The following is a 20,747-nucleotide window of genomic DNA, read 5'->3' on the forward strand; positions in this document are numbered from 1 at the left end:
GCTGCAGATAGGGACTCCACCAGGGCCTTGCCTGACTGGATGTCGTCGGGCCCCATTGCCTTCCTCCCATCCACACTCCTGTCATCTTTGTGAGAAACCAAGTTTTTCACAGAACTTGTTCTTTGTGAAAAATAATTTGTCCTTACGTTCTTCTCAGCACTCAGACTATCTTAGCAAAGAGGACTTTCTTCTTTCAAGTAGCCCAGGCTGGCCTTGAACTCACCACATAGCTGAGGATGACCTTGAACTTCTGATCCTGCTGCCTCTGCCGCCTGAGTGCTAGGATTACAGGCATGGACCACATGTATGATGGGAGCTGGTGAAGAATCCAGGGCTTTGTGTGTGCCAGATGAGCACCCTATACGCTGAGCCACATCCCCCGCCCTAGACCAGTAGACTGGTTTATGGAGAACTGAAAACGATTTCAGAGATGGAAAATGAATATAATAAATAATAACAAACTAAAAATTAAAAGTGTCACTTCCAATCTGTAGGGAGAAAGGCTTGTGATTTTAACTTTCACCCTCCCAAATGATTCTCTTGACTGTCAGCCAGGACTCTTGGCTCCAACCATAATGAGGGAGGGGAAGAGGTGATACATTCCCAGGACTGGGAACCCTAGGGGGAAGGGGAGTGTCCCACACCCAGCTGGATCCCAGTGTTCCTGAGAACACTCAGGTCAGCACAGCTGGCAGGAGGCACCAGTCAGTCGGAACAGAGTGCCCACTCATAACCTCAGCTCCACATGTGCCGTCAGGGTAGAGTCTATCAAGAATCTTGCTAACTGGCCTTTCTTAGAATACATTTCATTCATTTTTTGAGAAGTTCATACAGTGTGTTTTGGTCATATTTACCCCTCCCCCAACACTTCCCAGCTACACACCCCCTTCTCTTCTTCTCTTCCTACCTAATTTTGTGTCCTTTGTTCCCCCTACCAAGGCCAATTTCTGTTTGCCAAATGTTCTTGGCTAGACGGCTTCCCATCAGGGCAGAGTTAACTCACTGGAGCTATGCTCTTAGAGGAAACCGGCCCTTCCTTTCCCAGAAGCCAACAGTTGCCAATAGTTCCTCTGCTAGGGGTGGAGCCTCATCCCCAACTCCCTCTCCACACAGGATTTTGCTCAGGTGTGCACTCATAGGGGTCTTGCATGTGCTGTCACAACTGCTGTAAGCTCCTGTGTGCAGCTGCCTCCTGTATCCAGAAGACACTGTTGCCTCGAGTCCCCCACAGTCTCTGGCTCCTACTCTCCTTCCGCCCCTCCTTCCTCGACGATCACTGAACCTTAGGACAAGGAGTGTGGTGTATAGGCTCTCCTAGAGCGAAGCATTCTGCAGTTGCTTTTTCCTCTACGCCTTGACTAGTTGTGGCTCTTTGTATTGATCATCACCAACTGCAAACAGAAACAACTCTGATGAGGATCAATAGAAACACTAATCTATGGGTATGATAAGTCATTAAGAGTTGATTTAAAATTCTCTCCCATTTAGCATAATAATGGTAGTAAGTTATTTCCTAGGGTCTATGACATGTCTATCCATAAGTTATAGGCCCAATAATGGTGCCATGTATGGGTTCGATCTGGTGGAGCTGGCCTTAAATTCAATCAGAAAGTACTTGGTTATTCCCATGACATATATATATATATATATATATATATATATATATATATACTGTACCATTGGGCATGTCTTGACAGGCCTTGACTAGGCTTCTTTGCCTGGTATCAATTTTATTCTCAGACATGACCTTGGCTTTCTAAAGGACTATAGCTCTTCATGCCAGGGAAGTTCCTACCTGGAAGTTCCACTGCTCCAGATGAATTCTCGATCTCTCTCTGGCTTATCCCGGGACAATCACAGTCCACACTTACTTAGCCAGTCACTGGTAGCTAAGCTAGATGAGTCCAGGGCACCTGCTACAAGGAAGACCACCTGGTCCCTGGGAGTGGCAGCGTAGACATGGCTACCTGGACCAAAACTCAAGTGACTCTCTGGGGAGGTGAGACAGGTGTTAGCAAAGCATGGCAAGAAATAACCATGGGCCCTGTCTGTGGTTTTTGGAAGTATCTAGAAATCTGCATTGTTTTAATGATTCGTTCCAAGTGCCATAAATATGACTTTCCTTAAAAAATAGATTTGTATGGCTAACAGAAATACTTTACAGGGTGGGGGGGGACTGACACCGACGGTAACAAGCAAAGCCTGGATACATAAAATCACCAGGAAGCCCACTTCTGAAGTGAGTAACAGTGGCCTCGAGTATTTCCATGGAGGGGTGATGGTGAGGAACCTTAGTGTTTCACACCTATCCAGAACGTTCTATGTGCTACTTCCCACCTCTAACTAAAGCTATTACCTTTCACCTATTGCTATGTGTCCTCAACTGTCAATCTAGGAAGCCGGTTTGGGTATTAGTGAGGCATATGTATGTGGTCATGTATTTCTGGCATGCATGCTCATGTGGATGCAGGTCACATCTGTAAGTATGCAAGCATGCAGATCAGAGGCCAGCCTTTGGTGTCCTCTCTTGCTACCCTCCACCAAAGCGTTGGAGATGGCTTCTCTCACTAAGCACAGAGCTCACCAATCCTGCAAGACTGGATGCCCAGTGAGCTCCAGAGAGTCTCATGTCTGTCTCCCCGGTGCTGGGGTTACAGATATGAGCCATGCTGCCAGGCCTCCCTATGGGTGCTGGGCATCTAAACTCAGGTGTTCATGCTGTGCTTTTCCCAGCGAGTCATCTCCCCCGCTCTGAGGAGAAGGTTTTAAGCCATGCATGACACTACCTGTGAGAACCCATAGCACCTATGACCATCAGAAATAGCCGTAGGAACTATTGAATACTCACGAGTTAAACAAGCCAGGCCTTTGACCCCTGAGCACCCACAGATCTGCTTGGTTTCCACTGAGAACTTTTACAGAAGAGAAGATGCACAAGTTCCTCCTTAGTTTCACGTGTGAGGACGATGAGCACACCCACCCTCGCCTCTCATGTCCCGTGTCTCACTGGCGTTCGCCCACAGCCTCTTTCCACTTCTCTCACCCTCATGAGATGAAGGAAAAGCTAGAGTTCGCTCCCTCTGCCCATCTGCCCCTTCCCTCCTTTGTAATCTCAGGTGCTTGCGATCTGCTGAGCAAGGGCTTTTCAGCTCAGCTGGGCTAAGGCGGCTTATTCGCTCGGAGAGGGAGTTTTATGGCTATCATTTGGTATATTTCCTTGCTCACTCATGCCTGCTTTTGCTCATAAATACCCCCACCTCATCCCATAGAAGATAGGAAATGGAGCTTTATCGCCCCGAGTTCATGCTGGCATAAATATTAAATTCATGTAATAATCACAAGGCCTCTTCCTCCACTTTGCTGGGACAGTACGGTAGCTGCTGTGAAATCTCTTTTCACACCAGGGGTTAACAGTCCCTAACTCTTTTTTTAAGATTTATTTTATTTTGATTTGTACATATTGGGGGTAGGAATACAGGTGCCCAAAGAGTACAGAAGAGGACCCTGGATCTGCTGGAGTTACAGGCGGTTGTGAGACACCAGAGTAGGTACTTGGAATCAGACTCAGGTCCCCTGCAGGAGTGGTATGCACTGATGAGCCATCTCTCCAGCCCCAGGAGCTCCCAACTCTTGATCAGAGTCTAGGGGTGAGGACCCTCCACTTCATCTTTTCTGACTTCACCCTGACAAGGAGAGCCAGGGTTAAGGTTTAACTCAGCAACCCACTTTCTCCAGACAGACCTCCACCTCCCAAAGGGTCTACAACCCCAAAAATAGGGCTACCAAGTGGGGACCAGGTGATAAAGCACACGAGCCACGGGGACAAAAGCAGAAGAATTTAGAAGTTCATCAGGTGGCTACAGAGTGACAAGTAGGCGCCAGAGCAGGAGGACCTGGAGAAGGAGGGCTGGGTCACAGTTTCATGCTGGGTCCCAATCATCACCCGGGACATACATCTGATTGGAGAGAGGCTATGGCAGCCAAGAGTTGAGCCAATGTCACCCGCTATGAGAATAGTCAGGCTGCCCTGCTCAGTGAGGGAGTGGCCATAAGGATATTGTCACCCAAATGAGGAAAGAACTGTTGTGTAGTGTGAGGGAGACAAACGTGGCCATTTATCAACCCGTGGCTGTTCCCCTCCTAAAGATATAGCAGATAGTAGTGCAAACCAAAAAGGCTCCTTCAGTGCAGCCCGCATAAGCCAAAGTCAGGTCCTGCTGTCCTGAGTCCTTATGCAGGGAACGAGTTTTGTGAAAAGCCCCAACATCTGATCAGACCCTTCCTTCCAGTTCTGGGACATTTGGAGATTGGGTAAAGAGGTGGGCCGGCTTTCCATGCCATCTTCCTGAATAAGTTTACTGAGGTCTAGTAAGATGGCTGGATAGGGAGAGGCACCTGCCTGCCAGCCGGGGTACCTAGGTTCCATCCCTGGTGTCCTCATGGTGGAGAAAAAAAACCGAGTCCTGCAAGTCATCCTCCGACCCCACACATGCGTGCACACACACATACAATACACACACACACACACGGAAATACAAATGTGATTTTAAAGGTACACTCATGGGAAGCTCATTGTGAGCACAGCTGCTTAAGATGGCCCCTGGTTTTCACTCTGCAGTAGCTGAGTGAATCGTTGACTCAATTTTAGCCCACTGGGGACCCGCTGAGGAAGGCCGGGTTCCTAAATCATGCTCCTGACAGGTGCCATATTTCTGAGCCCCGAGCTAAGCAGTGACCTTCTGGTTTCACAGTAACTAGAGCTGGGTGACACTCATAATGAACGGAGTCCATTGAGCCTTCTTAAAATATGGAAAGAATCTGAAATCAGATGGGAGTGTCATTCTGAACTGGGGTACCAGAACCAAGTGATCAATCTTCTGTGTGGTGATGCCGAGGCCCAAGGCACAAAGTCTCTCCCTCGGTGAAGGGTTGTGAGGTGTCTGCACTGGACAGCCTGCCCCATGTCAAGGGCCAGACTGCGTGTATGATACAAAGCCAGTCGCTTCTGAGGAAGCTGTGGTGTCGCAGCCCCACACCCATGGAAGCAACTGCTTGAAGAGGTTAACCACATCTTGGTGACCCTCAGGCTCTGCATGTGGGTCCACAGATCCAACCCCAAGCTGCTTCTCAGTAAGAGATCCCCTCCCCAAGCGCCAATCATGGTGGCCTCCTCTGCCTGGAATATTCTCCCCTCCCCAGACCTCATGGGATCAGGTTCCCTCTTTGTTCCACTCTTGGGAGACTCTTGACCACTCACTAAAGAATCCTTCCTTCCCATAACACAGTCTGAGTCTACAGACACATGCCTTTACGTACTTAAGTTGCCGAGGCAGGAGGATGATCAGTTCAAGGTTGCACTCAGCTATGTGTTGACTTCTAGCACAGATATTGTCTCAAAGGGGGTGTAGAAAAAGAAAGAAATCTCTCTCCAATTTCTCCTCCACATCTCTGGTCCATCCCTGTTGCCTCCTGACTCCTCCTCCACACGTCTGGTCCATCACTGCTGCCTCCTGACTCCTCCTCCACATCTCTGGTCCATCCCTGTTACCTCCTGACTCCTCCTCCACATCTCTGGTCCATCCCTGCTGCCTCCTGACTCCTCTTCCACATCTCTGGTCCATCCCTGCTGCCTCCTGGCCCCTCATTCTATATGCTGACTTTCAGAGCACAGATTACTCTCTTAAGTTGTCATATTGTTATATATGTCACCATGGCCTCCCTCCCAGAATATAAGGTTTATGAGCTCAGGATTTTCCAGTCCAGTTCTTTTGCATAAGAGCTACACTATACATGCTGCAAGAAAGGATTGTGGTTAGGCAGGTACATACGTATATGCATGTATGAATGCATGTAGACATATGTTTGCATGAGTGGATGTATGCATGGGCAGGTGGATACATGGACAAAGAGAAGTAAACAAATTCAAACTGGTTCCAACTGGAAGGTGTTTCTCCTTAGTTCATTCCTCTGTGACTGTATTGGAATCTTCCCCCCCCCATAGTCTCCCCCAAGAGTCCCTAAATGCTCTCTCTTGGATGCCTGCACCCTTATACCCTTCTCTTCTGCTCCCCAACCTCAGGAGTGTCAGTCTCCTCAGAGGACAAGGTCAGTGGTGGACGGTCCCATCAGCCAGGTTGCTGGGCAAACACAGCTATGCCTCCACCACAGCAGGTCCAAGAGAGACTCTACAGAAGCTGCCCCCTCAAGGTGGCCTTTGTACCTGTTCAGGGCCATCACACCCCTGGGGCTCCCTTCTCTTTGACTTCACTCAACAAGTATAACTTTCTCTCTAGTCCACACACGTGACCTCTGTCACCAGGGTTCCCCAGTCTGGAGGACAAGCTAGATGCATGAGCAGATGCTTTAAGTCTGGAGCCGTGACAATAATGCCACCTGAGGTGAAGGGAAGACAGTATTGCAGTGGCATCTCTCAGAGTCTAGGAAATACCTGAAGGTGGAGCAGGGAAGGGACATTTGGGCAGAGGGAACAGTATCAGCAAAGTCATAGAGATTCAAAGGGCTTAGAGCTGCTCACAGGGATGTGGGTAGGTCAACTGAGAGCTCTAAGACTCCTGCTGTGACCCTTGACCTGTAGGCAGCATGGCTCCTGCTGGGCCTGACTCAGAGGCTGTTGTGATCCAGCCAGAGTTTAAAAAGCTCAGAGACAAGGCATATGTCAGGGGAAGAAGGAAGGAGGCCTGGAGGCCACACAGAAGTGCGTGTGCCCAGACAAGGAGTGAGAGGATGAAGAGGCAGTAGGTGTTCACGCACAAGAGGAAGTGGAACCAGAATGCTCTGGGAGTCCCTGTGATGGAGTGAAGTGGAGCTGGGCTTTTCTTCCAATCCAGAAGGTTCCTGACCTTCCCACTCATCAGTCACCATTTTCATCACTGTGATCAATTACCTGAGAAGCAGCAACCAAGGTAAGGAAGGATTTGTCCTGGCTCACAGTCTGAGGGGTCACAGACCATCACAGAGCTGGGAGGCTAGGGACCTGGACATCACTCTTGATGGTGGGAACCTGTGGCGGCTGCTTGGTCACATCTCAGCTAACCAGGACACAGATGAAGAAACTGTAAACCTCGAGGCCCGCCCACTAGAGATCCACTTCCTCCAGCCAGGCCTACCTCCCAACAGTGCCATCAGCAGGGACAGTGTTCAGACATGAACCTGTGGGGGGATGGTATACATTCAGACTGCAGGGTAGCCCCTCCCTCAAGTCTAGGCTTACAGACGCTTAGAACGAAAGGAGCCTGGACTCCTCCACAATCCCACGTGCCTGTGCCCGGATCAGCTTCACCTAAGACTACGAGGAGCTGGGCGCTGTGGCACATGCCTGTATTCTCAGGAGGCAGAGACAGGAGAGTCTTTGGGGATTTAAAGCCAGTCTGGACTACATAGTAAGAAGCCATGAAGGATGTAAAAGTCTCAGAGCCTCCGGCCCCTTCCTACACCCACAAATCAGAGTGCAGTGTCATGCCCTGGGGAACCACACCTATGAGCCCTGCAGGTGACTTCAGAAGCCACCATCATGGATACAAATCACAGGGCTGCCACCATTAGCATTGGAGAGAAGAGTTAAGAGCAAGCCCGCTCACTGTCTGCACCAACATCCCCCACCCACCGGGCAAGCCTGGGGTCTTAAAGCTCAGGACAGGGGAGGCCAGCATACTGGCCCCTCTGCACACTCACCACTGGTCTACATCATTCACCTTTTGATCTGTGGACACCACAGCCAGGCAGGGGACAAGCAGGGGGCATTCCTGAATCTAGGCTGGGTGACGACAGAGGTGTTGAATGCAGATGAGGAAGCCACCCTAGTCTGGTCTAAAACAGAGGCCTGGTACCCTGCCCGGTGTTGTCAGGAAATTAAATGGCTGAAACAGTCACACAGTGATGGACCAAACATCCGAGTTTGGGAACAGCTTTCAGGACTAATTTCTAATGAGACTTTTGAAACCCTAATTTTCCATAGCAGAAAATCAAGTCATGCTCATTTATAAGCCGTCAGCCACAGTGAGATAGGGAATATTTCTTCCCATGTTGTCAGTTAACGTCTCTGAGCTGGTCAGAATACAAAGTAGGGTGGCGGGGCCATCAATCAGCTCTCTGGGAGCTGATAAATGGATACGGTTCAAACCTAGCATCCACATTGGCACCAAGAGCATAAATCGACTTCTCGTGATCTTACTTTGGAAAAAAAAAAATTATCCTCTGAAACCAGAGCAAGCGGTTGACAGAGGCATTCTTTTCTGGGCTATTTGTTTTTTCTCACCTTTAATGGCCATCTTTTCCGTCTCCGCATTCAAGCTGTGTTGTAAAATGTCCCACGTCACAGAGGGGAAATTATCAGGATTTGAATTTGTGTCTGCCCACCAGGGAGGGTTTTACAGCCTTTTTGTTCATCCGTGAATAAGGATAACTCTGGTAGCATCTGTCATAATTTATGAAGAGACAGAAAGCAGCGGGGAGCCCATCACGCAGGATGCCCTTCATTTAATATATGGGGAAACTGAGGCTTAGGAGGGTAAGTGAGCATCACAGGCCAGAGTAGTGGTGGGCCTGGGGTATTGGTCTGGGTTTAGGAGACGCATACTCTATGGCTGTTTTGGTGTCAAAGCATCTCAGAAGGAGGGAAGCTGTGTGCTGACTCCATCTGGAAACAGTCCCACGTCATGGCTGCTCGGCCCCAGGTGTCTGCGTGGAACACAGTGGCAGCAGAGCGTGCGGCGGAGGTCTTCACCTCGTTGCACACGGGAAGCAGAGTGCTGATGAAAACCCCCAGACACTTCACACTGACCCACTTCCTCCAGTTTCCACGGCCTTCCAAACTAGCACCCCAATGTCATATTCAAACCGTGACATGAACCCTGGCTAGGGGCCAGCGCACAGCAGCCTGTAAAAAGCAGGTGACAATGCCGGGTGAGGGGCATCAGTCAAAGTATCTCGATGATTCAGTATCAGAGTCTTCTGAAGACAGTCATAGGGAAGGGTTAGGTTTGCTTGACTTTAATAACTCTGGAAACTGTGGGGAAAGTCACCTCCTGGAAGGAACTTGCTTACATAAAGCCGCCTTATTGAGATACAGTCCACCCACTTGAGGGAGACACCTGTCACCAAATCCGACAACCTGAGTTCAATTCCCTGAGCCTGCATGATGGAAGACGAGAACCAAGTCTCACAAGGTGTTCTCTGACCTCCACATTCACCTGCCATGCCCACCACCAACACATGCAGACAAAATAAATAAATGTAAAAAAGAATATTTAAGGACTACAAGTCAATGATTTCTAGCATGTTCCTGGAGCCACACAACCAATGCCACTATTGACTTCAGCAGTTTCCTCTGGCTAAATAGATCCTCTGTGCCCATATTCCTCCCCTGGCCTCCCAGACCCTTGCTCTGGGCCATCACTCACCCACAGTCTGTCTAGCCTATTGGCAGGGTCTTGGTGCTCCTCAAAAACGAAACCGTACAGGGTGTCATCTCCTCAAGGCTTTGTGGCAGAAACATGAACATTTGAGAAGCCATGGGGTCTGGAGAAAAAGATACCTTCCTCTATTTTTTTCCTCAACTTCATATGATCTTTTTTTTATGTTCTGAAATGTTAAAAGGCTTTTACAGCAAATGCCCTTTCAAGCCTTCGTTCAAATTTGACTGTCACTCTCTGGGTCCTGTCTCTCTGGCATATAGTGACATATCTCTCCTCAAAGATCTCCACATTTGTGGTGGATGCTCGTGGGAAGTCCGTCTCTGTTGAGAAGGCAAACACTCGGCCCTGAAAAATCAAATGTCAGTGTGGGGGATTTGAAAAGTCAAAGAACACAAGTAAATTGACATTGGTGCTCCGAAAGGCACTGTCAGGTCCAGAGGACAAAGGCTCAAAATAGCTACCCAAGAAAGCCCTGTGTCCGAGATGCAAGGCCGGGGGACACCACCGGCTGGAAGGACTGCTTGACAGCTTCGTGAATCCGGAAGATGAGAGGCTCTGGGAATATCAGAATGGAGTGAAGAGACGCCAATTCCCAGCCAACCCCTTCCCTTGCTACAGCTCACAGTTGAGTGCCACTTTGGGGACTCACGACTTTTTTTAGGCATCGGCGTTGACCTTGCTTTTGGAGGGAAATGAAAAACACTTGAGGGGAGATACTTTCCAGCTGTCCCCATGTGGCTCAGATGCTTGGGAACCGTGATTATACACAGAGCCACCATTCCCTCCAAGGGGTCAGCTATGCAATACCTCGTGGGTGGCAAAAGACAAGGTGTGAGGGTCCATGGGAGGATGGAGCAGGGCACTGGGCAATGAGCGCCTTTCTGTGTCGCTCTAAGCCTTACAGCACAGCCTGGAAGTTCCCACATGGGAGCCTGACGGAAGGCGCTGGCTGCCATTAACCAGACCACAGCCTGTGCCCAGAAGCAGATGGCTCACTGTTGTGTGTGTGTGTGTGTGTGTGTGTGTGTATGTGTGTCATTTTTTTAATGTAAACACTGTAGGTTAGAAGGGCTGGAGAAGTGTTCTGGCATATGATTGTTGATATTGCTTTCTCTATTAATATTTTTACACTTATTTGTGTGCACATGTGTGTGTGCACGCACGCGCGTGTGCATATGTGTGGATGCCATAGTAGTCATGCAGAGGTCAAAGGACAGCTTTGAGGTCCAGTTCTCTCCTTCCATCGTGAGAGTTCCAGAGACTGAAATCAAGACATCAGGCTTGGCAGCAAGCTCCTTTACCCTCTGAGCCGTCTCATTAGCCCTTGTTTTCTTTTAAGTAATAAACATGGCATTCTCATATTGGACCTACTGTTTATATAGTTTAGGTCAGGCTGGCATAACAAAATACCATATTGAATGGATGGTTTATACCAAGGAAATGATTTTTATATGCTCTTGAGGCTAGACGTTCAAGGAATGCTGCAGACCATTCTTTCCTGCCAGGGGCTCTGTTCCTGCGTGTGAGCTGCTCCTCACGTGCGCAGATGACAAATGCATTGGCAGGGCATAGAATACAGGTGACAGAAAGGGCGTCTCTGCTATCTCTTCCTATCAGGACACTAATCCTGTCACTGTGACCTCACTTAGCTTCTCTAGAAGCCCATCTCCAGATACATTCTGGGGTTAAGGTTTCCAGAACTCAATGGGTAGGGGTGGGTGCCAGGACCTCTGGTCTTCCATCAGTGCCGCATTCTGGCTTATCGCCATTGGGAGGCTGCTTATAAATCTTGTGACCCCTGAACTTCCTGAACCTCAGAAGTCCCATGAGCAACCTGAGTCTTATGTGCCCTCCCAAAGAGGGAGAGTTCCCGTAGGGGAAATAGCCCATAGTAGGCAGAACTGATCCTTACAAAGATGGGCGCAGGGGATATTAGCATGTCACCTGTCTGCACTGTGCATACACCAACTGTCCTGGCATTTCCTGACCGACCACCACCATTTCAGACAGTCATCCGGCCACATCTGCTAGCGCGTGGTGTCTGCACAATGCGCCACTGTCTGGGTAACTCGACATTTTTCACAACAGTCCCTTAGCTTCTGTATAACTTTGCTCTGAGAGGTAGGGAGGGTGAAGACATTGTTAACGCTAGATGCTTCTGCTTAACAAGTGGGAGTGGTGCTTTCGTCTCGGGCCTTTTCTCAGACGGTCACAATATGAATCTGTGCGGTCAAGTCTCTGAAAGGCGCTGCAGAGCAGGAGGGATCCCAGCCAGCTTTAACCTGGCACAGTCCTCGTGTGCCCATTCTCTCACCCACTTAGTGTCGCCTCCCACTGGGTAAGGTCTCATAAGGACCCAGCTTTAGCTGGTCAGAACCTTGTGATGAAGAGGAAACCCAGCCTCTCTCAGGAGCCCCGCATCTTCTGGGCAAACTGCACTATCAAGCTGTGATGTTGGTCTTAATTGTCAGCTTGCTGCAACCTAGAGTCACTGAGAAGACAGTGTCAGTTGAGGGACTGTCTACATCAGCTTGGACAGGGTGACATGTCTGTGGGAAGTGTCTTGAATATCAATTGGAATGGGAAGTTACACCCTGAGTCTGGGTGATACTCTTCCCTAGGCTGAGCCCTGAACTGTATAACTGAACAAAATTAGCCGAGCAGAGCAGCAAGCATGGGTGCATTTGCTTCCCTCTGCTCTTTACTGTAGAAGTCATGTGACCAGCTGTCTCAGGCTCCTGCCACTATGAGTTCCCTGCAATGCAGTGGAACCTATACCTGCGAGCCAAGTAAGTCCCTCTTCCAGAGTGGCTGTAGGTCGGGATGTCTTACCACAGTGACTGACTAGAACCCAGGCAGCTAGGACCATGGGTGAAGGCAAGTGTGTGCAGTCAAAACTGACCTCCCTACCTCGCTCCCTGCAAACGCCCCACTCCTGCAGTAGAAGGCTGGGAGCTACTGGATGAGTTCAGATGAGGGCACTGTTGCTATGCACTGCAGGAGGGAAACCTTGGAGCCTTCACAGAGCAGGTAGCGACTCACAACTTGAACCATGGACCCAGCCATGTGTTCCTTCTGAGCCCTCACCACTGAAGTCCCTAGTCACCTTTAGCCGTCCAGAGCCCTGCCATGTCCCTGCCCCTGTATCCAACCTCCCCCGCCCCCAGGAGCACAGCATCTGCTGGTGACTGCTTAGACCTCATGGTGAGAGAGCACCGCCTCAGTCAGGCATCCTGCTGGGCCCGGCCTCCTCTAGGCAGCCTGCCAGATTGTGTCCACTGACCTTCAGTGCCCAGAGCAGGTTCAGCCATCTATCTTCCAAGATGCCCAGCAGAAGGCGGGCTCGTTAGCACCTTCTGGAAGGTGCTAAGCCTCTGCTCAGCTTGATGTCTGCTGGGCTCTAAGGGGCAGGAGCTGGCACAAAGCCATAGATGTCTATTAATCAACTCAGTAAGATCTCAGAACAAACACAGACCAACATCCATGCTGGCTTATGGCCCATCCTCTCCTCTCCCAGGGAACCTGCTGTTTTGAGAGCCTCCCTGAGGAACAGACCCAGCCAGACACCTCCAGGCCATTAGCATTAGTGAACTAGGGATGAACATGACCTACTAACAGTAGAAATTAAGCCTATATGGAGAGGACTCACCAGAGCCATGTGCTGTGGACAGAGGGACTGTGTCCCTCCGAAACATGAGAAAACAGGCCATTCTATTATTTTAAGGTGTGGAGGAGAGGTATGTGTGTGCATGCGCGCAGAGACCAAAAGACTCTGAAGTTCTGCCTTCCCACTTTATCTGGTTCCTCTGCCCCAAGTTACACATTTAAAGGCAGAAGTCACCAATAGCCCTCATCCAAAGAGGACAGCCAGGACAGAGGGACAGCTCCCAGTAAAAACTGAAAGCCAGCCAGGTGGTTTTGGCCCTTGCTTTTAATCTCAGCACTTGAGAGGCAGACCTCTTAGGGGCTTCACCCACCTTCCAAAGCCTCCCCTGACCTTCTGCTATTTGCTGCCTCCTCTGAAGCACCCACAAACTCCTCTCTAACGCTCCTCTCTTTGATTTCATGCAGCAGCTTGTCCCAGGTTTCCTTATGATTCTCGAACATTCCCACCATCATTCTGAACATCCTCCTAGGTGCTCGCTGCCTGTGTCTGGCGGAGGTGTACATTGTGTTGGTGTTGATCTGATCCTGCGAGCTGGTTCCTCCCCCCTCAGGGATTCCTTGATGACTCTGCTAACCAAGAAGTAGCCAAGACTCACAAGGTTTAGGGGTTCTGAGATAATTCCAGACACAGCAAGGAGTTCACTCATGCCCTACAAATAGAATATTCAAATGCAGAGCAGTCCCAAGGGACTCATTCATACTGTGTTCTTAGGCCTAAGATGTGTCTGCCAACATGAAATACAACACACAAAATACAGAGGAAAAGAAGGCAGATGAAGAGAGAAGGGGAAGAGTCTCCTGGCATGCTGGCCCTTGCCTACAGTCCCAGCAGAACGGTGAAGGATTGCCCCTCATTTGAGACTAGCTTTGGCTATGGAGTTAGTTCTAGGCAAGCCTGGGCTGGAGTATGGGACTCTGTCTCAAAACAAATCAAAAACAATACATAATTGTTAGGCACATAGAAGGTAGATAAGCCAGGCGGTGGTGGCACACGCCTTTAATCCCAGCACTCGGGAGGCAGAGGCAGGTGGATCTCTGTGAGTTTGAGGCCAGCGTGGTCTACAGAGTGAGTTCAGGACTGGCTCCAAAGCTACAGAGAAACCCTGTCTTGGAAAAAAAAAAGATAGATGATAGATTACTGATAGACCATACATAGAGCAACCCTAGAAACCCTGCACACATCACAACTGGGGAGCCAATGGCGTAGAATGCCCAGCCCTTGTGACCTGCTCTAGACAAACAAAAGCAGGTCCGAGCCTGGAAGACAGAAAGCCAGGTTGGAACCACAGTTCTGCCAACTAAAACCTGTAGGACTTGGACAAGGACAAAGGGCTCTGAACCTGTTTCCTCGTCTGCAGCACAAGGGAATGGTCCACACTACGAGGCCTCTTTGGGGGACGGGAGGTTTACGGACAGGTGCTCTTACTTACAACAGGTCCTGCAGGAAGCAAATACTGAGAACGGAAAATATTCGTCACTTGTGGCTTACTGCTGGGAAAATTGTTCTCATGGCCCTTGCTGTGAGTGTAACCAAATAACCATTATGTAATAATTAATATTCTGTTTCCTTATTAGAGCGTGTACTAGTTACTTTCCTCACGGCTGTAGCAAATTATCCTAACCAGAACAACTTAAGCCAGGAGGCTGTATCTGGACTCCTGGTTGGGCGGTGCAGTCCATCACGGCGGGGTGGCAAGTACACAGGGCAGGTGTTCACACTGCGTTTCCAATCAAGAAGCAGAGAGAGATGAACGCTAGCACTCGGCTCCGCTTCTCTTTGTTAAATCCAGGATCCCAGCCTATCAGACAGTGCCATCCATTAGGGTTGTTCTTCCCTCTTCAGTCCCCCCCGTTCTGGAAACACCTTCATAGAGACACCCGGAAATGTGTCCCCACGGTGATTCCAAATCCTGTCAGATTAAATGGAGGGGAGCCATCTTACCGGGGTGGCGCTCAGGGTTCTCTTGGCAGTTATGCCGCCATGCACCCCAAATCCTTGTCTTTCCTCTGATTTTCCTGTCTTGCCCTCTTCTTTGTAATTGTCAGTTCACCCACCCTCTGCGCTCCACACTGCCTGCACCAGGAGCTGGCCCCTGATCCTGGCTGGGCCTTCCAGTGCCAACACCCACACGAGGCCAGGGCTTGGCAGGAACTCAAAGCATGTCTGCAAGGCTACATTACGTACTGAAATGAGCTCCGTTCCTAATTTGATTCTTTTTTTCCCCCGTAACAAGCAAAGTTCACATTACAGATAAATTGCCCGGAAATTTCAATTTAATAAGGCATATGCGTTTTCGGGTCCAGAAGCACAGAAAACACTTTGCAGACTGCTATTTTCATACTGAAAGGTTTATTAAAAGGACGGCTTTGAAAATGTCAGAAATTTACATAGTGTGTCCAGCCAGTTGGCTCAAAAGGGCTGATTTAACAAAAGTACTCAAAAGTCATGACGTGGAAGAGCCTGTTGGCGGGTGGCCTTGAGCTGGGTCCCCTGTGGGTCAGGGAGGAAGTCCCTGCCACTCCCAGCTGTCAGTTTGCATCACGTGGGCAGTGTGAGCTGGCACAAGTACAGGACTTGGCAGTGTTTACCAATGGAGTAGCCCCTGGCCTCTGTGTCCATGGGGTGTGTTCTCCCCAAAAGTAGCAAGCAGAAGGAGGTACAGGCACACCCCGTCAAGGTGTCATGGAAGAGGCATCAAATAAAATAGACAAATACAGGAAAACAAATAAAAATGATCCCAAGACACACAGATAAATAATTATGGACAGCTGATTGCTGTTCTCTCCCTCCGTCCCTCTCTCCGTGTGTGTGTGTGTGTGTGTGTGTAGGTATAGGTGTGCCCATAAACATAGGTACACATGTATGTAGATAACAAAGACAGGCATCAGGTTCCTCTTTCATTGTTCTTCACCTTATTTCTCCAAGAGGGGTCTCTTATTGAGCCTGTGACTGGTCAGATAGAGAGCCCCAGGGGGTTTTCTTTTTTCTCCCTTCTCCTACCTGTCCTGCTGGGCTTAGAGACACACACCAGCACACCCAGCTTTTGAGGTGACAGGACAGCTGAACTCTGTCAGATCCTCACGCTTGTACAGCCAATGCTTTACCACCTGAACCATCTACAACCCCCACCTGGCTACTTCTTTTAATACTTATTGTTATTACATTTAGTTACGTGAGTGTGTGAGTGTGTGCTCATGCATGCACACCTGAGTGCAGATGCCTACAGAGGCCAGAGGCATTGGAGCTCTGCAGATGGAGTTCATGCTGGCAGTTGTGAGCCACCTGATGTGGGCACTAGCAAACCAGCTGGGTCCTCTGCAAGAATAGATGCTCTTTACCTGCTAACCCATCTCCCTAGCCCTTATCAAGGTCTCATTATGCAGCCGTGGCTGTCCTGGAGCTCCCTATGTGAACCAAGCTGGCCTCTGAGTCCCAGGGATCCACCCACCTGTGCCTCCCAAGTGCCAGGACTAAAGGAGTGTACCACCACATCTATCCTCAACTGGGCTACTTTTCAAAAGAGAAAAACACGAGAGCATAATCGTTCCAAGCCACGGAAGCCCTGGCTTTCCCTAGACCCCAGGCATCTCAGGCTACTGACACTGGCATCGCAATGCCAGTGTGGCTTCTGAGATCATGATTCCATGTACTGATATCCACCCACCGTCTCTAGACACAAAACAGCAAGGCACCCTTGAGTTCACTGCAGAATCGTAGCTTCGAAAGACAAAAGGTAAATGACGTCGAGAGAAACAAACAGCGCTGCTGGCAGGCAGACCAGCCTGAAAGCTGGAGCACTCAATTCCGTTTTTATTTATGTTATAGACTGAGTTGTGTGATGTGGGGATAAAACACGGTCCATTTAAAATACTCATTATTTTAAGTCTGCTGAACCACAAGTCACTGCTGGATCCACCGTGAACCTGCCACCTGCAAAATGAGAAGCAATTGTCACCTCTCTGGATTTTTCCCTCTGCACAAGTATTCCCACTGACAGAGAATAAAACTCAGCCAAGGCGCTGAAGGTGCGCTTGGTGTGCACGCCTCCAGTCCCAGCACTTGGGAAGCCAAGGCAGGAAAATGTGAGTTCGAGGCCAATGTGGTTTACATAGTAAAACACTGTTCCAGACACCAAGGGCTGGGACGAAGTTCAGTGGTAGAGGGCCTGCCCGGCGTGCACAAGTCTCCAGGTTCCATCTGACTGTGCATCATCCACCAGGTACTCGGCTTGGCTCTAGGAACAGTCCCTACCCCTTAGCATGAGGACCAGACAGCGTGCCGAGTAAAGGCCGGCCCTGGAATCCAGTGTGGCAGCGCTGAATTCAGTCTCCACTATGTCTTAGCTGAGCTACTTTTGGCGAACAGCTCAACTTCGGTTTGGGGTGTTGCTGTATCTTCTGATCAAGGTGATGCAGTACTGTTTGGTTTGTTGTGAATCACAGGGGCAGAAGTGTGTCAGTCCACAAGTGTAGCCCAGAGTCGGGCACAGATATGGAATCCCCACTTGCTTTAGTCAACTCTAACCTCATCCTCACACCAGACAGCTTAGACAATGGCTATGGTGGCCAATCCGCAGAGCCCACATTAGGCTGCAGCCAGCAAGGACCTGTGTTGGGTGTTAAGTACCTCCCAGTTATGACACAGGGTAGCTGAGAGAAGCTGTCAGAGTGGTCTTGAAAAACAGTGGAGGCTTGGCAGACACAGGTGTGAATCGCTACCGGATGGAAGGCTGGTGTGTTAAGGCAGTGTTCTCAGGAGTGAGTCTCTCGTTTTAAGGAATTCTGAAGTGACCGTTGAGGTAACAGGGGAACGACATTGGCCTGGAACACTCTCTCCATCCATCCCAGTATGGCCACCACTGTGGAAGCCTTGCTCCCAGAGCTCTGCAGTGAGGGACAGTCACATGACATCACGTACCAAGATGCACAGTGGCTTCGGGTCCTAGTGAACTATTGGCATAGCCACAGTCTAAAAGCCACCTCGCTCTCGGGTGCCCTGTGAGGAGTCTGAGACTCACGGGGGCTTCTCCACATGCACAGATCCTGCCACCAGCCATCCCCAACGTACTGATGAGGACGCAGCAAAAAGCATTGCCCTTCTGGCCTGGACGCACTTGGGTGTCCTCTAGACTTCACCTTGGTTTCCTTATCTGTGAAGAGAGCAATAGCAGCACCAGGCATGCAAGCTTGGTGTGCAGACCGGCAGGCACTGTGTCAGTAGGATTGTGCCAGGCCACGAAAAGTCTCAGTGTGACGCAGGAGGGTACCATAGTAAGTACAAGTCTTATTAAATGGGAGTCACATGCTGATGCCGTCACCGGAGAGACAAGAACAGAGATCAGCCTTGGGGGATCTTTTTATATTTGCTGCCCACTTTTTTAAGACAGTGGGTTCCTCTGTCCAGGGTCTCACAGGTTAGGCTGGCTGGCCTGAGTCCCTGGGATCCCCTGGTCTCCATCTTCCCAGAGCTGGGATTAAAAACCCATGTTACCACTCTGGTGTGGTTTTTTCCAAGGGTTCTAGGGATCCAAGTCAAATCATGTTACCAACTGAGCTATGCCCCCGCCCTCTGGTGCCCATTTGTCGCCCGTGGAACAAAAATTCTCCTGAGTCTGCAGCAGTCCCAGGAGCAGGACCTGTGACCACCAAGTAAACATGCTCATAGAAATGGCAACCTAACAATGCCTCCGAACTGAGTGTTCCCTCATCTGCTTGTCCTCCGCATTTGTGTGTCCCCTCCTCTAACACTGCCACCCACCCCGCCTTGGTTCAAGGGTGGCAACTTCTATGATGTTCCTGAGGTTACCCTTGCTCAGAGGCAATGGCTACTCCGAGCAGCCGTCTGCCCTGTCTGTCTCTTCAACACGGCCCAGCCTCCATCTGTCCCTGCAGGAAGTGTGCACCAGGGTGTGCCCGAACAGCCTGGGCTGCGGCTGAGGATGGCTGTGATCTCGGCCTCTGTGAAAGCCAGGCGGATCCTAAGAGCCTCTTCCTCTGAGGTCAGCAGCAGCAGGAAGGGGCATTCCTGGCACCAGTGCAGCACAGAGCATGCTCAGAACGACTTAACCAATGAGCACCTGGAACCGAAAGGTTTGAGGGTGGAGCTAAGCACAGCCTGGCACTTAGCCAAGGAGCCAAGGCCCGTGCTCATCACATACTTCTTGACTCTAATTGGAATACAATCTGATGTTTGGGATTTTTTTCCTCAGGTACTCTGTTTACAAGGACCCAGCAGGCTGGCTCAATATTAACCCCATCAATGGAACTATTGATACAACTGCCGTGCTGGACCGGGAATCTCCATTTGTCCACAACAGCGTGTACACCGCCCTGTTCCTGGCCATCGACAGCGGTGAGTCACTAGGAAAGGACTAATTGGCGTGTGCTCGTCATGTTCAGATGTGCTAATTTTTGTATGACTTTTCTGATATACGTGTGGGGTATATGGAGAGGAAGGACATGAGTGGGGACAGAGAAGCCATTACTACACACACACTTTTCCCGTCAATGGTATTCCCACCCCAAGGAATTTCAGTCTTTGTAGAAAGGCAAATATGTCCATCCAGGGGTCAGAGGGGAGGCCCGCTGTGCTCTCTCTGGGATGGGTCCCAGGCTAGGAGGCCACGCTGATGCCATTCATCTCCGTGCTGTGTTCTCACCTGCAAAGGAGGTTCTGGGATAGAACGGGAGAGGACATCGCTGACCCCAGGCACTGAATGGCCCCTGTGGATTTGCCCTATTATGTCGCAGTTCCATGGAAAGACATTGCATCCTCCCAGCCAGTCACTGCATAGTAACAAAATGCTGCTCCTGCAAAGGCTAGGAATTCAGTGTCCCATGCAGACTTCATGGGAGATGCTGGGGACACGGCAGCGAATGGACTAGGACCTCTCTCCTGAAACAAGCAGAGCACTTGGCACCTTGGGCACTCTCTGCTCTCTGGGGATGAGACTGTGGGGCAATGGCAGACACAGAGAGAGTCCTTAGAAGACATATGCTCATCTGGACAAGATGATGACTCAGCCCAATCACAGAAGTGGATGAGATCAGGATCTGGAAGTGTTGGGGAGGTTGTGAAGTGCAGGGCTGGTAGGGTTTGCCAGGAACTTGTCACTGGGGTCTCTACCAGGCTGCGTGTTTCCAAGTTCAGGGTGTCTCTTCTACAAACTGAAGAAGTGTGTGTAGGCAGCTAAGCAACAAAAGATTTTATTCAGAAGCAAAAGGGGCACAGGGTGACAGTTACACCAGAGCTGTCTTGGCCTTCTTGAGGGTTCAGAAGGAGGAAGAACTGGTTCAGGGATGGGGTACGGGTTGCTTTGAATGGCAGGCTTGGACTATGGGAGATTTTATTAGCAGTCAGTGTCCTTTCCCATAAATGCATCTGATCATGATTATATTCATGACCAATCGTGCATACACAAGAGGCAGTAAATAGAGGGTTCCCCTAAAAATTCACTCAGAGGACACACGTGAGCAAGTCCAGTGCCCCTAGTTCAGGACATATCTCAGAATGTGCTTGGTCACAAAAGGGGAGTTACCAAGAGTTTCTAAGGAACTATAAGTTGAGTGATCAAGTTACTTTGTTTAGAGAGAGGGTGTGTGCAGTTCAATACAGGTAAAGTTCATAGGTTTCTGAGTGTATTGTTA

The 20,747-nt window shown here is 49.9% G+C and overlaps 1 protein-coding gene across 1 annotated transcript in view; it reads left to right on the plus strand.

Annotated features, from left to right (window-relative positions):
* Cdh13 (cadherin 13) overlaps positions 1 to 20,747 on the plus strand; it is a 959,427-nt gene that overhangs the window by 907,601 nt on the left and 31,079 nt on the right. The window contains exon 11 of the mRNA XM_075977426.1: positions 19,310 to 19,452. Coding sequence (XP_075833541.1) covers positions 19,310 to 19,452 — 143 coding nt within the window. The remainder of the gene's footprint in view (positions 1 to 19,309; positions 19,453 to 20,747) is intronic.

Source organism: Microtus pennsylvanicus, chromosome 6 (assembly GCF_037038515.1).
Source record: "Microtus pennsylvanicus isolate mMicPen1 chromosome 6, mMicPen1.hap1, whole genome shotgun sequence".
In the NCBI taxonomy this organism is placed as follows: domain Eukaryota; kingdom Metazoa; phylum Chordata; class Mammalia; order Rodentia; family Cricetidae; genus Microtus; species Microtus pennsylvanicus.